Here is a 21,657-nt window from a genome sequence, read left to right on the forward strand (position 1 = left end):
GTTGTGTAGTGGTTAAGGTGAGAGCTCTGATAGCGTAGTGCACTTGACTGCTAACCAGAAGGCTGGCAGTTCAAACCCACCAGTCACTCCTCGGAAGGAAGGTTGGGCAATCTACTATCCGTAGTGATATCGCCTTGGAAACCCAAGGAGGGGTCGCTATGAGTCGGGTTCAACTCGATGGCACATAACAACAACAACAGTGGTTAAGGTATTTGACTACTAACCAGAAGGTCAGCAATTCAAACCTATCAGTCATTCCATGGAAGAAAGATGAGGGCTTCTGTAAAGAGTCACCACCTTGGAAATCCAATGGGAGTCGCTATGAGCCGGAATTGACTCAAAGGCAAAGAGGTTATTATTATTATTATTTTCGCATAGGGGGCAGGTTGCTTTGCTTCTAAGTAGATCTAGGCACCTGTTCCTTACCATCAACAGTGTAATCAAGTTTTGGGGGTACTACTTAAGCCTGGAAAAGGAACTGGAACTGTCTCTGCTGCTTGTGTTTCTGGAAGATCAGCAAAGGGCCACTTGTTCTATTTGGTTCTGTTTGAGAACCAATGGCTCTCAAAATCTCCTGGAGGGCCAGGGAAATGTCAGTTGCTGGGCCCCACCCCCAGAGTATCTGATTTAGTAGGTCTGGATGGGGCCCAAGAATCTGCATTTCTAGCACGTTGTTGTTGTTGGTGGTGGTGGTGGACACTAATGCTGCTTGTCCTAGGACCATACTTTGAGAACCACTGCTTTAAACAAACTGAAAGATTATTGATGTTTTACCATCTGACATGAGCAGCAACGTGAGATTAATCTTTGCTTGTGCCCCACCCACAGCAGTTCTTTGGTTTGGGCAAAAGTTTTCCTTCCTGGAGGCAAGCCCCAGATGAATCCAGGTTACAAACAGATGGTAAGAGGTTGTTGTTATGTACCATCGAGTTGGACCCGACTCATAGTGACCCCTCCTTGGGTTTCTGAGGCAGTATCACTACAGAAGTAGATTGCCCAACCTTCCTTCCAAGGAGTGGCTGGTGGGTTTGAACCACCAGCCTTCTGGTTAGCAGTCAAGTGCCTTAGGTACTATGCTACCAGAGTGTCTGATGGTAAGAGGTAGGGCTGAGGAAGTCCTCTGATTCAACTTTCTTTAAGAATGGTTAGGGAAGACTGGAAGAATAAGCAGGGGTAGGAGAATGCCTAAGAAGTTGTAGAAACATCCTCAATACTGCTCACAGCAGACATGCAACCCCTCTTTCTCTCAGAGGCAGCCATTTTGAATTTCTCAGATTCACAGCACCTCCAGTCTTCACTGCTCTAAATTAAGGCCTCAGTTTGGGGGTAAGAAGGCCATGCTGATGTCTCCAGAGGAGCAAGGTTTACCCAGGAACTGGATTCTTACCCGCTTGTGATGATGCTCCAGTCTAGAGAGGAACTCAAACTTGACACAGAGACGCTCATTGGTGTCCTGCTGCAGGATAGATAGCTCTGCGCCCTCCAGATAGAGGATACTGGCTGAAGGACAGAGGGAAGTGAAGAGACAGACAAACAGATGAAGATCAGCTAAGACAAACTGCTGGGTGTGGCACTTCCCTGCAGTTAGCTTGTTCACACTTATAAAAAAATTTGCCTGTCTTACCTAATTCTTCACTTCCTGTTCCTTTTGGCTCACTCTTGGGCCTCAGTTAGCCAACTGCCTCAAAGACATTAACTTCCTAGCTGGACCAGGACAAGGGATATTTTATACTAGGCTGGAAGCACAAGCTTTGCATCTTTAGGACTAGAGGGTCAGCAATATGACATGGGTGTCAAAGACAGCACCTCCACTGGCCAAGAGGCAGCTGCAGTTGTCAATAGTGAGCATTCAGGCTGGGGCCTTACAAACAGAACTTCCTCATGCCTTGTTCACAAATCAGGAGCTGGCTCTCATTAACCTCAATGTCTTTCCAAATCTGTAATAAAACTGTCTACCACGGAAGAGGCTTAAGAGATGTTGTTTCAAAAAGTGCTAGTCCCTAAATTAAGAGAACAAGCAGGCTGGCAAATGTATTACTACTTTTTCCAGTAAATAATTGGTATTGTGGCACAAATAGTTAAGCAGTGGGCCATTAACCCAAAGGGTGGCAGTTCGAATGCGCCCAGAGGCACCTTGGAAGAAAGTCTTCTGAAAGTCACAGCCATGGATACCCTATGGAGAACTATTCTACTTTGACACACATGGGATCATTATGAGTTGGAATCAACTCGATGGCACCTGGTTTTTGTTGTTGTTGTTAATAGTCCTACAATTTACCACATGCCCCCCCCCCTCCCAGCCAATGAAGATTCTGGGCTGAGGGAAGGCCTTTCATTAAGGATGGTGGGATGAGAAGTTATTGTGGGTCAATATTTAAAACATTTAAGAAGTTTTAACTACATTAAAAGGGAGTTATCAAGAAAAGGAGTTCTGGTAGCACAATGGTTAAGTACTTGGCTGTTAACCAAAAGGTTAGTGGTCTGAACCCACTCAGCAGCTCATGGAAGAAAGGCCTGGCGATCTGCTTCAGTAAAGATTACAGCCAAGGAGACCCTATGGGGCAGTTCTGCTCTATCACACGGGTTTCTATGAGTAAAAATCAACTCAAAAGCACACAACAACAATAACTACATTAAATGATTGATCATTTCAGCACTAAATTTGGGCCCTCATGTCTGGGCCCAGGACTGAAAGCTCAATCCTGAGTGTGGAGTCTGGACAGTAGGTATAGGTTGGGTTCACTTGGAGATGGGTAGACGCCCCCAGGCCCCACTGACATCTCACTCACCGTCTGTTTGCAATGTCCATTCGATGTAAACCACAGGGACTAGGTCTCCTGCCTCAGTGTGGACAAAGCGCAGATGGGTTTGGACATCTTTCGGGGATGAGGGGGTCAGGTTTTGAGGGTAGACCCAGCTGTTATCCAGGCAGGTACCTGGCAATCAGGGAAAAGCTGCAATCAGAGACTACAGCTGAGCCCCTGAGATGCCCCACAAAGGTCTTAAACAGTTCAGGAGCTTGCAGTCTTCTCTCTTGTGACCCTCAGTCAGATCTTCTGCTTCACTGCCCACCCCCCTTTTCTCCCCTTCTCTTTCTCATGCCTGCCTGGTGGTCACTGCAAAGCTCTGAAGACTACATGGCATTTCAGGAAAGAAAATGAAACATACAACTTAGTTGTGAGATGAAGCAGTGGTTGGAGACAGGAGCACAGGAGGGATGGGGTAGTATAAGAGTTGTTTTATCAATGTATCTCAGGAGTCTTTAATTAACTGGTGAGCACAGATACAAATTTGAAGTAGTTGCCTCCTTCTTGAATTGAAATTCAAAACAAAAGCAACACCACAGATGTCTCTTACAGTGACAAGCTGTGGCAAATCAAATTGTATTCTAGATTCACTAGGGCAGCACCCCAGAGAATACTTTCACAATCCAAATGACAGTTCGGTTTTTCATTTCCTGACTTTTGCATCTCAAATATTCTGGCTAGGAAGGCCAGGTGCATGCAACCCAGACCCCCCAAGGATTCCTCCTGCTGATGGTTATAACCCACATCCTCATCCTAAGCAGGAGGGCAGAGCTTCTGTCAGATGTCAGCAGGAGGTGCTCCCTTTATTAAGAAAACAACAGTGACAAGAACAAGAAAGGATGACTTACTATTTCTGACTCTGCAGTTCAGCCCCTATGGGAAACAAAAAGAAGGTAATTACGGCTGCAAAAGAACTTTAATTCACAAGCAAGGCTCCAGAGGTTTCCCCTGGCTTGTTTTTAAGAATTTGCTTTTGGGAGCTGTTCTTTGGGGGAGCCATTTTCCCCTTGCCCTTTTCTCATTCAGCCCAGCTAAGGAGAAACAGGATGACACTCGAGTAGAATGAAGGACGAAATGGAGTTGCCACTTGATGGCCTGGGAGCTTTATAACTTTGAAAGACACTGCAATGTTTCTCTTGGTGCCTCAGGAAAAAGTCCCTGATGCTAAATCTCTGGACATTTCTAATCTTGGGTCTGGATAACAGTGCTCCAAGAAGTGGGGAAGGATGAGGAACAAAAATGACACCCCTCGCTACAGAAAATTCACAGACTCCCATAAACTCCCCAGGGAAAATGTGTTAGCCTCTGTCCCGAATGATTTATATATATCATCTCATTTAATTCTCCTAACACACTTACAATGAAGTGTTATCCTCAGCCTCATCTTAAAGATAAGAATACTCAAGCACAAATATTACATTATAAATATCACATTACTCCCACTTTGGCAATATGTGCTAATTTTCAAATCCAAAGGAGGTTTGGAGGCAAATTCAGAAGCCCCAATATCACAAATGATTAGAAAAGTGTAATCACTGGACTTAAGTGTGGCCAGCTGACCCTACTTGGGACCACATACACACACATACATACCCCAAAACCTGTGGTTGAGTTGTCTCACCACCATTTACCAGATAAGTGACTTTAGGCAAGATATTTAACATTGCTTCTTCTTGTTGTGTGCCACTGAGTTGATTTTCATCTCATAGCAACCCTGTACGATACAGTAGAACTGTCCCACAGGGTCCTCTAGGCTGTAATCTGTACAGAAGCAGATCACCAGGTCTCTCTCCTATGGAGCCACTGGATGGGTTTGAACCACCAACCTTTCAGTCAGCAGCCAGACACTTAATCATTGGGCCACCAGGGTTCCTAATATTGCCTAACCTCAGTTTATTCAACTGTAAAATCACAATAATCGTAATGCCAATGTCATAGTGTTATTGAGAATTAAATGATAAAATATAAATAAGATCTTGGGGCAGGAGGTGGGCTGGGGGTGAGATGGCATTTGTGTTTGTGCACATGTGTGTGCATGTGAGTGTGTGTGTAGGGAGCCTTTAACTTTTCCCTTCTAACATATCTGTATTGTAAAAAAATTTCAAACAATGCAAATGTATTCATGTATTAGTTATGCAATCGAATTAAAGAATACAGTGCTCTAGCACTGTTAAACAGGCAGCATGCTAGAAACCCTAAGAGAATTGTTATGAGGGACTTTGTTGGCTGCAGTGCCCAGAGAAGCACCTAACTGTCTATTAAATGAGACAAAGTTTGTCCAGTGTCTGGCACATAATGGTGGCTCATTAATTATGGCTCCCGTTCTTTAGAGCTTGGCATACAGTAAGTGCTCAATAAATGGAAGTTATTATAGAAGATTTTTAAATTATACAAAATATTATATATATTTCATTTTACTTGGATCCACAATCAACGCACATGGAACCAACAGTCAAGAAATCAGATGACTTATCACACTGGGCAAATCTGCTGCAAAAGACCTCTTTAAAGTGTTAAGAATAAGGTGTACCTGACCCAAGCCATGGTATTTTTCAATAGCCTCTTATGCATGTGAAAGTTAGATAATGAATAAGGAATACTGAAGAAGAATTAAGGTATTTGAATTGTGGTATTGGTGAAGAATACTGAAAATATCATGAACTGCCAAAAGAATGAATAAATCTGTCCTGGATGAAATGTAGCCAGAATGCTCCTTGGAAGCAAGAATGGCTAGACTTCATCTCACAGACTTTGGTCTTGTTGTCAGGAGGGATTGGTCTCTGGAGAAGGATATCATACGTGGTATAGTAGTTGTTGTTGTTATGTGCCATCGAGTGTGGTATAGTAGAGGGTCAGCAAAAAAGGGAAGACCTTCAATGACAAGGATTGACACAGTGGCTGTGATGATGGGCTCAAGCATAGCAAATATTGTGACAATGACACAGGACTGGGCAGTATTTTGTTCTGTTGTACATAGATAGGGTTGCTATGACTTGGAGCTGACTCAGCAGCACCTAATAACAACATTATATAAGGAGCCCCAGTTGCACAGTGATTAAGCACTTGGCCACTAACCAAAAGGTTGGCAGTTTGAATCCACCAGCTGCTCCATAGGTGATAGATGTGGTAATCTGTTTCTGTAAAGATTACAGCCTTGGAAACTCTGTGCAGCCAGTATGCCCTATGGGGTCACTTTGAGTTGGAATTGACTCAATGGTAACAAGTTTGTTTTTATAATATATAATATAATATAGTATAAGAACATAAAGGTGCTCTGGTAGCATAATGCCTAAGGTATCTGACTGCTAAACCAGAAGGTTGGTGGTTCAAACCCACCAGCTACTCCATGGAAGTAAGACTGGGCAATCTACTTCCATAAAGATTTACTGCCTTGGAAACCCAGTGGGAGTAACCATGTTCTGGTTACCTAGTCTGACAGGAATATACCACAAATGGGATGGCTTGAACAAACAGGAGTTTATTCTCTTACAATTCAGGAGGCTAGAAGTCCGAGTTCAAAGTGCCAGGCTCTAGGGGCTGTGAAAGCCTCTTGACCTTGGGCTTCAGCTCTGCTTCTTGCTACTGGCCCACTGGAGCTAGAGGCATCTCTTCACTCAGGCAGCTACTGGCTGCTGAGGCTAACAAGACCAAGGTTGACAAATAAAATGGCACAGTCCCGATGTTACCAAACCACACAGCAGGCCATTGATTCATGTCCATTGAAAGTGCCAGGATCGGCAGAATATGGCAGCCTGCTGAACAATGACTCGACTACACGCAGGGCTCAAGCGTGCCATAAACTAGAGACCGTTCCCAAGGCTTCTGCTTATATACAGGAAGCAGACCACATCCCTAATGCAGTTACTCAGCTGTTCACAGTAGAGTCTTCCATGGAGTTGATTAAGTCTTATCCTGGGGAATACTACATCCAGCTGCCCAACCACTCAACCAGGCCTAGCCAAGTTGACACATAAACTTAACCACCACACTCTATGAGTTGGAATTGACTTGACGGCAATGCGTTTGGTTTTTAGTTCATGATAACATAAGTAACCTCTGCACATTCAGATCTGGCATGGGAACAAGGGAAGGACTTAGGCAGAACTCAGAGCCAGGTGTTTCCAGGTATCATAACTGGCAAAATGGACCAAACACATCCTGTGGTGCAGAAAGTTGGATAGTGACGTGGACATGGAACACAATTTTAAGGACAACAGAGTGATTTGGTATATGTGTGTAAAGAGGAAACTAGGGGTCAGGCTTTTTTCAGTAGCATTCTTCCCTTTTCCCCTTATTTAGTCAGCTGTGGCTCTTCCTTTCCTCTCTCTCAGGAAGAAGCCAGAGCAGTGGAGGGAGAAAATACCATGTCACCGCAGTTCATTCACAAAGTGGATGAGCAGGTAATATACTCAAGGATGCTCCAGATTGCTCTGAGGCATTTCTCTAGGACCAGTTCACCAGACCTTGAGGTCCAGACTGAGCTGCCGCCTGCATCCTCTACAGCTGCTGGTGATTAATTCCCACCCACTGGTCCCAGGGCTAGCATCACCCAGCCCTGCTAGGAGTTCCTCAGATGTTTATTAACAAAACCCATCTCCTTGCATCTGCTGCCTCCAACAAATGTTACTCTCCAATTCCTGAATGGTGAGGAGACTAAATTCCCCAACTCTCTCATTTCTCCTTATTCTTGAAACTCCTAGGACTGTGGCATGGAGGATAAGAAACTGGTTTTTCATCTTGAGATGGGGAGAACTTCTAGAAAAAGCAAACAGAGGCTCAAATTTGGGTAACTCTGGGAGCTCTAGTGGAGTAGTGCCTAAGGCATTTGACTGTTAACCAGAAGGCTGGTGGTTCAAACCCATCAGCCACTCCTCGGAAGGAAGGTTGCACAATCTACCTCCCTAGTGATACTGCCTCAGAAACCCAAGGAGGGGCTGCTGTGAGTTGGATTCGACTCCACAGCAGTGCATTGCATTGTGCTGTGTTTACATCCACTGGTAAGGCACTTTGGTGGCATAGTGCCTAAGGTATTTGACTGCTAACCAGAAGGTTGGTGGTTCAAACTCACCAGCTTCTCTGTGGAAGGAAGATGAGACAATCTACTTCCAAAAAGATTGATCACCTTGGAAACACAATGGGGGTCACTATCAGTCAGAATCAACTCGATGGCAGTGAGTTTGGATTTTTGGTTTATATCCACTGGTAAGAGTGAAACCAAACCAGCTGTTGTGGAGTCAGTTCTGACTTTTGGTGACTCCATGTGTGTCACAGTAGAATATGCTCCATAAAGTTTTCAATGGTAATTTTTCAGAAGTAGACTGCCTGACCTTTCTTCCAAGGTGCCTCCGGGTGGACTCGAACCATAGTTTCTCAGAAAACGTTGCAAAATGATGGCCACAATGAAAGGTTCTTGCCTTCATGGTCACCAAGAGGAAGCTGAAAGAATTTGAAAATAGTCAGTTGATTAACATGGTAATAATGGGCATCCTCCTCGAATTACTGTGATTAATGGAAACAGTTTCAATATGTCACCACCTAGTACTTTTGCTGGTGTTGATTTTTAATAATCATTGTTGTATGTAAATATTGTCTAATACTATTTTGCTTATGTTGTTGTTAGGTGCTGTTGTTGTTGGTTCTGACTCATAGCAACTCTCTGTACAACAGAAGCACTGCTTGGTCCTGCTCCATCCTTGCAATCACTGCTAAGTTTGAGTCCATTGTTGCAGCCACTGCATCAACCCATCTTGTTGAGAGTCTTTCTCTTTTTCGCCGACACTCTACCTAGCATGATGTCATTCTCTAGGGACTGGTTCCTCCTGATAACATGTCCAAAGTAAGTAAGACAAAGTCTCGCCGTTCTAGTTTCTAAGAAGCATTCTGGCTGGACTTCTTCCAAGGCAGATTTATTCATTCTTCTGGCAGTCCATGGTATATTCTGCATTCTTTGCCAACACCATAATTCAAATGCATTAATTCTTCTTTGGTCTTCCTTATGCACTGTCCAGTTTTCACATGCCTATGACCAAAAAAAACCCAAATGCACTGCCGTTGAGTCAGATCTGACTCAGCGACCCCTCCCTGGGTTTCCAAGGCGATATCCTAAGGAAGTAGATTGCCCAACCTTCCTTCTGAGGAGTGGCTTGTGGGTTTGAACCATGATTGAAAATACCAGGGTTGAGTTAGGTGCACTTTAGTCCTCAAAGAGACATCTTTGCTTTTTAACACTTTAAATATATATATATATTTTTTTAATTTTCTGTTTTTCAAATTTGTCTAATGCAATGTGGTGTTTGATTTCTGCTGCTTCCATGGGTGTTGATTGTGGGTCCAAGTAAAATGAAATCCTTGACAACTTTAACACTTTGTCCATTGCTTATTGGTCTATTTGTAAGGATTTTTGTTTTCTTTCTATTGAGGTGTAATCCATACTGAAGGCTGTAGTCTTTGGTCTTCAGCATTAAATGTTTGAAGTCCTTTTTGCTTTCAGCAAGCAAGTTTGTGTCATCTGCATATAGCACATAGTTAATGAGTCTTCTTCCTTTCCTGATGACATGTTCTTCTTGGATTATTTGCTCAGCATACAGATTGAATAAGTATGATGAAAGGATACAACCCTTACACACACTTTCCTGATTCTAAACCACACAGTATCTCCTTGTTCTGTCTGAACAACTGCCTCTTGTTCTATGTACAGTTTCCGCATGAGCACAATTAAGTGTTCTGGAATTCCCATTCTTTGCAATGTTATCCATAATTTGTTATGATCCACAGAGTCAAATGCCCTTGCATAGTCAATAAAACACAGGTAAACATCTTTCTGGTATTCTCTGTTTTCAGCCAAGATCCATCTGACACCAGCAATGATATCCCTCGTTTCATGTCCTCTTCTGAATTCTGCTTGAATTTCTGGCAGTTCCCTGTTGATGTATTGCTGCAACTGTTTTTGAAGTATCTTCAACAACATTTTATTTGCATGTGAGATTATGATATTGTTTGATAATTTATGCATTTGGAATGGGCACAAATATGGATCTCTTCTCGTCAGATGGTCAGGTAGTTACCTTCCAAATTTCTTGGCATAAACACGTGAGCACCTCCAGTGTTGCATCATTTGTTTGTTGAAACATTTCAGTTGGTATTCTGTCAATTCCTGGAGCCTTGTTTGTCACTAATGCTTTAGTGCAGCTTGGACTTCTTTTTTCAATACCATCAGTTCTTGATTGTGTACTACCTCCTAAAATGGTTGAATGTTAACCAATTCTTTTTAGTACAGTGTATTCTTCCCATCTTCTTTTGATGCTTCATGTGTCATTCAATATTTTGCCCACAGAATCCTTCAGTATTGCAACTTCAGGCTGGAAATTTTTCTTCAGTTCATTCAGTTTGAGAAATGCTGAATGTATTCTTTCCTTTGGTTTTCTAACTCCAGGTCTCTGCACATTTCATTAGAACACTTTGCCTTCTTGAGCTGCCCTTTGAAATCTTCTGCTCAGGTCTTTTACTTCATTGCTTTCATTCACCTCAGCTAATCTATGTCCAAGAGCAAGTTTCAGAGTCTCTTCTGACATTCATTTTGGTCTTTTATTTCTTTCCTGTCTTTTTAGTGACCTTTTGCTTTCTTCATGTATAATGTCCTTGATGTCATCCCACCACTTGCCTGTTGGTTATTTGCATTGTGGTGGCTTGTGTGTTGCTGTGATGCTTGAAGCTATGCCACTGGTATTTCAAACGTCAGCAGGGTCACTTATGGTGGACAGGTTTTAGCTGAGCTTCCAGGCTAAGAGAGACTGTGAAATAGGGCATGGCCAGGTCCATTTCTAAAAAAAATTGGCCACTGAAAACCTTATGAATAACAGGGAAACACTGTCTGACACAGTGCTAGAAGATGAGCCCCTAAGGTTGGAAGGCACTCAAAATATGACTGGGTAAGAGCTGCCTCCTCACAGTAGAGTCAACCTTAATGATATAGATGGAGTAAAGCTTTTGAGACCTTCATTTGCTGATGTGGCACAACTCAAAATGAGAAGAAACAGCTACAAACATCCATTGATAATTGGAATATGGAATGTACTAAGTATAAATCTAAGAAAATTGGAAGTTGTCAAAAATGAGATGGAACACTTGAAGATTTTGCTTATTAAAAATAGTTCCTAAACCTTATTAAATACCTCACCAGCATCTATTAATATAATTTGTAGGTTTGCTACTTTAATTTATTGATGTAATAAATTACATTGATAGATTTTCTGATAATGGACAAGCAATAAATTCTACCTGGTTATGGCTCTTTTTTTTTTTTTAATATTCTGTTAGGTGGTTGCTAGTATTTTATTTATAATTGTTTATATCCATATTCATAAGTGAGATGGGTCTATAGTTTTTTCTCTGTTTTTACAAGACTTACCCAGCTTTAGAATTAAGCTTATGTGAGCTTTAAAAAATGGACAGCTTTCCCTCTTTTTCTGTGTAACTGAATGTCCATCAATAGGGAATGGTTGGACAAGTTGAGGAAGGAAGAATCTAGGTTGAAGAGATTGTGTGCATCTTGATAGTACCTAACACTTGCTATCCTCAGCATTCATTCAACCATGAATCTTCTAAGGACCCTTTAAAACTCCAAGAGTAACCTTAGTAAGCTGGAATAAAGTTGATTCTACATTAAGCTATTCAGATTCTAGAATAAGCTTTCCAGAAAAATACTATTTGAGCCAGATTTCTCAAGAAACCCCAAAGGTCTGCATTCAGTGGGTTAGAATAGTCCCAAGCCCCACTGGGATGATATTAAGGTTTAGAAGCTCTAAAATCATTGAGGGAGTGAGGAAACTAATTACAAGAAGGGCCCTTATAGAAAAAAAGATAGGATAGGGGTATTACCTGCGAAGGCTTCCCTAAAGTGAGTAAGGTCATAAAAACATGAAATAACAGATTTTGTTATTATTTCTTTGAGTTTTCTTCTGGAACAACTGACAAAATAATAGACAAAATAATACAGAAAAAAATAATACCTCATGTGGTTGTAATTTTTTCTAGTGAGACTGTTACATTGTTGGGAAATAATTTCCTTTTCTCTCAAGAATTTACCAGGCTGCTCATCCCTCCTTCTGGAGCAAAAGTAACGGTATGGAAAATCTAAGCAGTGTGGGCTATATAGACTGAGAAGGACAGTCAGTTGTTCTGCCTGGGAATGTGCCAGCCCAGCCTTCTGTTTTTCCCAAAACAGGTAGCTAATGGAGTCTTTAGTGCTTCTGTTCTAAAGCCTTCCTTCCTTGTTGTATCATTTTTAGCTATAATTACTTGCTAAAGATCACATTTTTCTTTTGTAATAAATGGCCTAGGATGCGTACATGAAAACACCCTATTTGAACAAGTACATCAATTTAGTATCTTGAAGTAAACAAGGTAATGAATCGATGCATTTTATACAGTCCTCAAAGATAATTAAATTCAAACATTACTCAGGAGGGAGAAAAAAAAAAAAGAATGGTTGAGTAAAATGAGATCTAGTTTAAATCTAAATGTCCATTAAAATTGAAATAGCTGACAAGATTACTGCCTACTATGAAATATCACATGCAAATATTAAAAGGAATTAATAGCTGTCTATTGACCTGGAGTGATGGCCAAATGTATAATGAAAAGTAAATTGCAAAGGATTTTTTAGAATATGCTATGTTCTATGGAAATAAATGACAAATAAATTTTCTCAATGTATTTCCATGTTAGAATATGATGGCACGAACAAGGGAAAACATGTGGACAGATATGTATCAGATTCTTAACCCACTGGTTACTGGGGTAAAGGGATGCAAGTAGAGGAGATGAGGAGAGGGAAAATGAAGGAAAAAAAGATTTGCACAAAACAGAAAAATACATGTATAAGTGAAAGACAGAATAAAAAATTCCACTAGAACTCACGATGCATTGACCAAAATTACTTAAAAAGAAGTAACTTTTTAAGAAGGAGCATGTGGGAGATTACATATAATACGTCTTACATTTCTGAAATGTCTTTATTCTAATCTCATATTCTTTTGATCATTTGGCTGGGTATAAAAATGATCTTCTCCCCATCCTCAAATCATATTGAAAGTATAGAAAAGAAGATTTTTTTTCCCACAAATTCTCAAAGACAAAGAGGCAACATACGTAAATAAGAGATGTGAACAAATTTTTAAAAGATAAAGTGTGGATGAAGTAGTAGGTAACTGGCTTAGGAAGAATAGAATAATTTAAATATGAATACTTCAGAGGGGAAATTGTTGTTGTTATGTGCCATCGAGTCAGCCCCGACTCATAGCGACCCTTTCTTGGGTTTCCGAGGCAATATCACTACAGAAGTAGATCGTCCCATCTTCCTTCTGAGGAGTGGCTGGTGGGTTTGAACCACCAGCCTTCTGGTTAGTGATAAAAAAGAAGCCAAATGCTTAACACAACACTTTTAAGAGTCAGGTCTTAATGATATCATCAGGTACCTTGGGAAAATACTATAAAGTAAGGACTTAAAAAAGGGCAAGAACTAAGTAAAAGTCTACATATGTAATGTTGAGAACGATAGCCCCTATTGTTTTGCCATGATCTCAGGATACTGGCAGCCAAGCCCAGAGAAATGACCATCAGATTTTGACATTTGAGAGTGACCCAATAGAGAGGCCAGGTTGACTCCCTACAGTAAATTCCAATGATCAACAAGCCCTATCCAAACAGAGCATTCAATAGTTTTTCAGATCCTCACTCTAAATATAGTCTCAGATAGCCAAGGAATATCAGATATTTGAGAAGGGTTTCCTGTATGAAAAATACATCAAAAGAAACAAAATTTTAAAACATGCTCCTGAAGAAAACAAGACAATGCTGACAACAGAAAAAACTAAAGCAAACAAATAAAACAATAATAGTTCCAAAGAGATAAGAGAGGACACTGCATCCAAAAGGGTAAGATACTGTGGCAAAATGAGCAAAAAGAAAATAAAAACAAACCTTGAAGATAAAAAAAATTCAATAGAAAGATAGGGCTATAAAATTGAGGAAATTTCCCTGAAAGTAGAATAAACAGAAATAGAGACAGGATAAAAAAAAAATATGAGTATTACAGAATCAATTCAGGAAATACAGTCTATGAAAAAGATTACATTCCCAGAAAAAGACTACAGAGACTATGGAGAGGAGAAAATTCTTTTTAAAAATAATAAGAAACATTTTAGAACTAAAGAACACATATTTCTAAATTAAAATGGTCCACTGACTGCCTTATACAACAAATTAAAAAAGACTAAACCCAATATCTAATATCATGAAACTTTTGGAATACCAGGAATAATGTAATTTTTAAAAAACCCTGAAAGTTTCCAGAGAGAGAGAAAAAAAGGTACCACACAAAGAGACAAAAATCAGGGTGACATTGACTTTCTTAGCACCTATGCCATGCTAGAAAGTAAGAGAGTAATTCCTTCAAAATCTAAGGGAAAATTATTTTTGACTTAGAATTTTTATACCCAGCCAAATTATTAAAAAAAAAAAAATACAAAGGTAGAATAAAGACATTTTTAGACATGTAAGACTTACATAGATAGTAAAATTGGCAAAGGCTGGAACTTGTATAAGATGGAAACATGTCAGAGAAAGAAAACTCAAATATTTTCCACTAATAGAGAACAAGAAAAAAATTGTAAGACTACAGCTTGTCAAAGGCAGATAATTTGTGAGACCTGGAAAACAAGGCAGTCCCATCTAGTTCTGCCTCTCACAGGTTCCACTACATATATGTGCGTGTATATATGTATTTATACATTTGTATATATGTGTGGTAGTTAAGTTTGTGTGTCAACTTGGCTAGGCCTGGTTGAGTGGCTGGGCAGCTGAATGCAGTTATTCCTCATGGTGAGATTGGTAATTAACTCCATGGTGGAATCTACTGGAGTAGCTGCTTTGGGTATGTGGTCTCCTTCCCGTATATAAGAAACAGCTTTGGGAATGGTCTCTAGCTTAGGCATGCTTGAACCCTGCATGTACCCATGTTGCAGTTCAGCAGACTGCCATGCTCTGCCAACATTGGGACTTTCAGTGGACTTGAATTAATGACCTGCCATGTGGTTTGGTAACATCTGGACTATGCCTTTTTATTTGCCGACCTTGGGCTTGTTAGCCTCAGCAGCCAGTAGCTGCCTGAGTAAAGAGATGCCTCTAGCTTCAGTGGGCCAGGAGCAAGAGGCAAAGCTGAAAACCAAGGCTTAGGGGCTTTCATTCAGCCCCTAGAGTCTGGCACTTTGAACTTGGACTTAAAGCCTCCAAATTGTAAGAATAAATTCCTGTTTGTTAAGGCCATCCCATTTGTGGTATATTCTTGTCAGAGCGGCACTAGGTAACCAGAACACTATGTATGTATATCCCACACACTCTGTCTTAAGAAGTTGCAGGAGGACGTGTAAAATAAGAAAGTTAACCACTGGGGAAAAAGACACAGCATCCAGGACTTGGAAGGAAGATGTAACACAGAAGTTACAGTGACAGGATGTTTAGTATGACAGTTGTACCATAGCCTAAAGAGTAATCAGTCTAAGTTGGAGCTAGAGAACAGAGAACTCCAGGAGGGACTTTTTTGGGCATGGGGTGGGGAGATGGGATTGATGATGTTTGATATCTAATGTTTGCCTGGGGGGAAAAAAACCAATATGACAAACCTGGTAACAACAATAAACCCCTAAGACTAGTTACATGGAAAAGTAAGCAAGTGAAGACAAAAATCAGTTCATTAAATCCATGGGGGAAAAGAAATTATACCAGAAAGGAAATATAATCAAAGTATATATACTTTCCTCAGCAGTTAATATTACTTAATTACAATAATGAAAACATGAACAACTGATTTAACTAAATTTGTAATGTAACTATACTGGGAAGATGGGGGAAGGTTATGTAAGAAATTTAAACTTTCATCTATTGTAAGTCAATAGATAATATCTAAAATTGACAAATCAAGAAATAGCAATATAAATACCTCTAGAAATATGGAGGTAAATGCTAGAAAAAAATTCTACAAAAATTATAAAGAATTGCCTTTGGGGAACAAATTTAGGGAATATTGAGGGGTGGGTCAGAGACCTGTGCTTGTTTTGTTATTGTTTTAAATGTTATAGTACCAGTTTAAAAAGATCAGCATTCATTGTTCTGTTAAAAATGAATTAAAAGGTAGAATTTTACTATGATGTCACTCCAAACAAATGAAAGAATTGAAAAGTGAGATAGATACATGAAAACATTAATTTGTTTAGGGGAAGGGATAGTAGACACTTTTTCCTTATAATTTAATTTTTTATGTAGAATTTGCATGGTATTTAACATAACACTGTTGATAACGTAAAAAAAAAAAAAAAACTCAGATCTCTTACTACTAAGACAGATCTCATTCTATTCCTCTTCAAAAAATCTCCTTTAATTTCTCTCCTTCAAACGGCTCTTTCTTTAAAAATAGTAGGATCAGAATGTTATTTACGAGCTGCCTGCTTGTGAATGGCATCATGTTATGTATCCTGCAGAAATCAGAGAGAGAATGTTCATGATGACAATGATAGCAGTTAATACCAACTGAGCTCCTCTTTTGTGCTAGGCATTCATGCTAAGCACTTTATACACATGTCTCACTTAATTTTTATAACAACCTTATGAGGTAAGTACCATTATTCCATTTTTACTGATGTAGAAACCAAGGAACAAAGAGGTCAGCTAAGTTGCCAAAGGTCCTACAGAGCTGACATTCAAACACATGCTGTTTTGCTCTAGAACCCATGCTCTTAATTACAGCCATACTGCCTCTCTGAATTAAAAAAGGTACATCTTCTAACATGTGGGTCAATAAAGGAAATGATTAAAAGGAAGATATAAATGATCTTAAGGAGGTCTGGTGGTATAGTGGGTAAGGCATATGGCTGCTAATCAGAAGGTCAGCAGTTCAAACCCACCAGCTGCTCCACAGGAGGAAGATGAAGCAATCTGCTTCTGTAAAGATTTACAGACTTGGAAACTCAATAGGGATCGCTATGAGTCAGAATCAACTCGGTGGCAGTGGGTTGGGTTTGGTGAGTTTTATAAACGATCTTATTCAACTCTGCATATTCAATGAACATTACTGAGTACCTGATAAGGGAAAGTTGGCTTTGAAGCCACATGGCTCTGGTTTGATTATCACACTTACTAGCAGTGTGGTACCTTACCTCTCTAACAGGTCAATAATGGCTACCTTACAGGGTTGTGGTAAGGACTGAAAGAAAGTATACATACTAAACACCTGACACAATGCCTGGCACAGAGCTGCAGGTAAATGTCAGTGCCTCTGGCCTCCCAACCCCACACTGCACCTGGTCAGACAGGCACTTTCACATGTATAGCATGTCATTTCATCTCCCCATAACACTGTGAGCTGAGGGTCATCTCCTTTTACAAATGATGGCACAGGTTCATAACAGTGGAGTGACTAGGCCAGGGCTACAGAGCAGGTGAGAGGTGAAGCTAGCCAAGTCTTCCCACTCAGTCTAGTGGGAAGTGCCCCATATGGCCTCCTGCTTCTGTTAGCTGGATGTTATGAAAGCAGCGAGTGTGAGGAAAGCAGCGAGCAATGAGGGTGAGAAGTCGGTTTGATGCTGTTCTGGTTACCTAGTGCCACTCTGACAAGAAATATACCACAAATGGGATGGCCGATAACAAACAGGAGTTTATTCTTACAATTTGGAGGCTTTAAGTCCAAGTTCAAAGTGCAGGCTCTAGAGGCTGGGTGAAAGCCCCTCAACTTGGGGTCCAGCTCTGCCTCCTGCTCCCAGCCCACTAGAGCTAGAGGCATTTCTTCACTCAGACAGCTGCTGGCTGCTGAGGCTGAGAAGCCCCAACATTGACAAGTAAAAAGGCACAGTCCCGATGTTACCAAACCACATGGCAGGCCATTAACTTAAGTCCACTCTAAGTCCCAAAGTTGGCAGAGCAACGACACGGCTACATACAGGGTCCAAGCGTGCCACAGGCTAGAGACCATTCCCAAAGCTGCTTCTTATATACGGGAAACAGACCGCATACCCAAAGCAGCTACTCAGCTGCTTGTGGTAGATCCCACCATGGAGTTGATTACCACGCTCATCACGGGGAATAACTACCACCAGCTGCCCAGCCACTCAATTAGGCCCAGCCAAATTGACACAAAAACATAACCATCAGAGACGCTCACCAAAAATTCAAAGCAGTTGCCATCTAATCAATTCCAACTCATGTGACCCCACGTGTTACAGAGTGGAACCGTTCCATTGCATTTCCTTGGCTGCAACCTTTTATGGATGCAGATTGCCAGGCCGTTCTTCTGCACATTGCTGGGTGAGTTCAAACCACCAACCTTTAGGTTAGTAGCTGACTGCAAACTACCTATGCCACCCAGAGCCTGTTACCTTTGCTGGTTTCACCACCAGCAGTGACCACAGCCCTGCGACCACTCGAGCGGGTCCACCAAACACAACCTTTTACTCATTGGAAGGGTAGCCCAACTGAAAATAGCTCTGACAAGAAAACAAAATAGTTAAACCAAATGGTTGTTCTACCACAAGTCAAAACCACAAATGCGCAGGAAGAAAAGAATGTGTAATGGTACACACATCCTGTCTATAACACTGTGCATTAACATTCACATTGACCAACTCCAAGTTGCTGTCTTTTCTTCTTGGCCTTCCTCCAGGCTGGCAGGCATGGAAAACCTGAAAGAAAGCCAAGGAAGTGGGAAAAAACAACCAAATGACCGCCCATGAAAATGTAATTACTTATGACCTCTCCAGTATTGATTTCTGTGGAGGAAATCAGAGGCATGTGGGTTTTGAGGTGCTAAGCTGAGGTAGCCAGGTCTCAAGTTTATCACTGCTTTTCAAGCACAGTCAATTATTCATTTATTCATTTCCATTTAACAAATATTTATTGAGTACCCACATCCTGGAAAGAAGCCTGGTAGCATGGTGGTTAAACACTCGGCTGCTAACCAAAAAGTAAGATTACAGCCTTGGAAATCCTATGGGGCAGTTTTCAGTTATCCACATCCTGTGCTTGCAGCACGAGGCTAGGAGCAGAATAGTCATGCAGAAGCCTCCTTCCTGTCTCAGGAGAGACTCATCAATGGCTAAATCCAACTGGGCTTTGGGTCACCACCAGCAGTTTCCATGGAATTGACCCTGATTCATGGTGATTCATGTATGTCAGAGTAGTGGGTTACCAAGAATGGGAGTCAACTCCAAGGCAAATGGTTTTTGGAATTCATGGGTAATGTGTTTGGCTGCTAACAAAAAGGCTGGAGGTTAGAGTTCACCTTGGGTACCTTGGAAGAAAGGCCTGGCAATCTATTTCTGAAAAATCAGGCACTGAAAACTTTATAGACCTTGGGTTTACAAAGTAATGTGCATCTACTTTGATATGACTCACCAACCCATTCACTGCGGCAATGTGGAAACCCTAGTCCAGGAAGCCTAAATTGTTCAAGGTCATAGAGATTGTAAGTATTTCTGAAATCAGCATGCTATCCAGGCCTTCCCAGGCCAAAACTGTGGCTTCCTCCCCTCACTATTTCATGTTGCACTCACTAAAACACTAGTGAAATTTGAAGTGCGTGGTTTCTTTCTTTCTTTATTTTTTTTAAAAGAATTAGTTAATGAAGCAGGGCAGCTGCTTGTCCTTGAAGATGAAGGATCTGTGAGCCAGGTGTGTGTAGAGGGCGGCGTGGAGGAAGAAAGAAAAAGGCAGCTGCAGACAAATCTAGTCATCTCTCTCCAGCCCTCTCTGGAATTATGCTGTGTGCCTGTTCAAGACTTTTAGTAACTTCAAACTGTGCAATTAACACAAAACTCTTTTAGCCAGGCTCTCTTGCAACCACGACGGAGTCCTTATCTTCCTTTCTAGGAGTCTCTGGGTGGTGCAAATGGTTAAACACTGGACCACTAACCTAAGGGTTGGTGGTACAAATCCACCCAGAAGCACCGTGGAAGACTTGTCTTCCAAAAAGTCATACATCCTTGAAAACCCTGTGGAGCAGTTCTACTTTGCACATGTGGGGCTGTCATGAGTCAGAGCTGACTCAACAGCAACTAACAACAACCACCTCCTTTTCTAGCTTCTTTTCTGACTTTTCTGTCACACAGAGCCGCCACTCTAGCCACACATCTTACTTACCCTTTCCTACCCAACGGCTTTGGTTCAGCCCCTACCCACTGCCTAGAATGCTCTTTGTTTTCCCACCAGCCACTCCTCGGAAGGAAGGTTGGGCAATCCTACTTCCGTAGTGATACTGCCTCGGAAACCTAAGGAGGGGTCGCTATGAGTCGGGGCCGACTCGGCACATAACAACAACAACAACAACAACCCAACTCCCTCAGGGCTGCCCAAATGTCTTTTCTTCCATGAAGAGCACCCCAGCTGGAAGTAATTTTTGTCCCTATGAGCACATAACAACAACAACAACAACATGAGATGATTTAAGACTCTGAACATTAGCAACCAGGTATATTTCTTTATTGTCTCAGTTCCCATCACAGTATCTTGTATTTTGCACAAAGGTAATAAATGACCATCAAAAAATGAATGCCAGATCCTGGTTGTTAGAATACTTTTATACAAAGTCTGCAGGAAGGATCTGCGGAGCAAATGTCTCCCTGCTGTGCTCAATAGTAAGAGTCACAAGGACATTTCCCAACATCATTCACTATATATAAAAAAAAAAAAATTCTGCTAAATGGTCACTTATCCTCCGCCCTCTTTTGGTAAATATTCCACAACATTCCTCTGATTGTTTCACATCTTCTGAGTCAGATGCTGACAGTTATTCCTTAGGGAGCTGAGAAATACTAGAGAACATGGAGGAAAGGGAGTTTGGAGGGGGAGAAGAGGCTATTTCGTGGGAGGAGGGAGCATAGTGTCTTCTGTTTGTTTTTCCTTCCTTAAGATGGTCCTCACCTCAGCTCCAATACAAGGCCACTATCTGACAAGTGTATGCTTAGGTGGATTACCCAACAAGCAAGGTAAGCACGTGCTTAGAGCATCAACAAAACAGGGGCACCAGCTGTCTGAAGCAAAAACCATAGATGCCAAGCAAAAAGGACACAAGGAAAAGAGAGCAAGCACCACAGTGGAAGGGAACTGGCAGGGCACTAAATAAAACTGGTAATGGCTACAGTGCATGAGAATGCACTGGCCAGAAATAAAGTTCATGCAGGGTCATGAGGGTGCCCACATGGGAGGTTGTTTAAACAATAAGGCCCCTAACATTTCAACACCTTCATTGACATCTGTCTCCTATAATCCCCTCCCAAATAACTGAAACTTCTTATCTCAGCAGGTTGCTTGGATATATACTATTTCTTTCTAATAAACAAGAGGTGGGGGTGGGCAGTCGAGTCTAAATTTTACTACATTCATCCAATATGCAATTCAATCCAACTTGAGCAGTTACTGGGCAAGGACAGATTATATTAATAGATAACAGGTTTTTGATCCATTTTAAGAGAACCGGTTTGTACATCCATGTCAACTGACTCAGCAACTCCAGCCAGGAGGGCCAGCAATGCTCTCTGCTATAATACAAACATAAGAGTATGGTCTTGTGAATGTCTCGGTAAACAACCAATGGGAAACTTCAGTCTCAGATGAGGCAAGCAAGGGAACTCAAATAAACTGACCATAGTGATGAGTTCAATCAAGTTACTTTTTAACTGTATGTTGTTGTTGTTATTTGCTGCCAAGTCGGCCCGGACTCATAGCGACCCCTCCTTGGGTTTCCGAGGCAGTATCACTACGGAAGTAGGATTGCCCAACCTTCCTTCCGAGGAGTGGCTGGTGGGTT

At 41.3% G+C, this 21,657-nt stretch overlaps 1 protein-coding gene across 1 annotated transcript in view; it reads right to left on the reverse strand.

Annotated features, from left to right (window-relative positions):
- The window catches only part of IL17RA (interleukin 17 receptor A), a 39,884-nt gene that overhangs the window by 16,376 nt on the left and 1,851 nt on the right, over window positions 1-21,657 (reverse strand). Inside the window, exons 2-4 of the mRNA XM_042780445.1 lie at window positions 3,656-3,680; window positions 2,790-2,936; window positions 1,388-1,500 (exon numbers count right to left, since the gene is read on the reverse strand). Of these exons, the coding sequence (XP_042636379.1) occupies window positions 1,388-1,500; window positions 2,790-2,936; window positions 3,656-3,680 (285 nt within the window). The remainder of the gene's footprint in view (window positions 1-1,387; window positions 1,501-2,789; window positions 2,937-3,655; window positions 3,681-21,657) is intronic.

The sequence above is a fragment of the Orycteropus afer genome, unplaced genomic scaffold (assembly GCF_000298275.1).
Source record: "Orycteropus afer afer isolate SDZICR_OR568_19922 unplaced genomic scaffold, OryAfe1.0 scaffold00040, whole genome shotgun sequence".
NCBI classification, from domain to species: Eukaryota; Metazoa; Chordata; class Mammalia; order Tubulidentata; family Orycteropodidae; genus Orycteropus; species Orycteropus afer.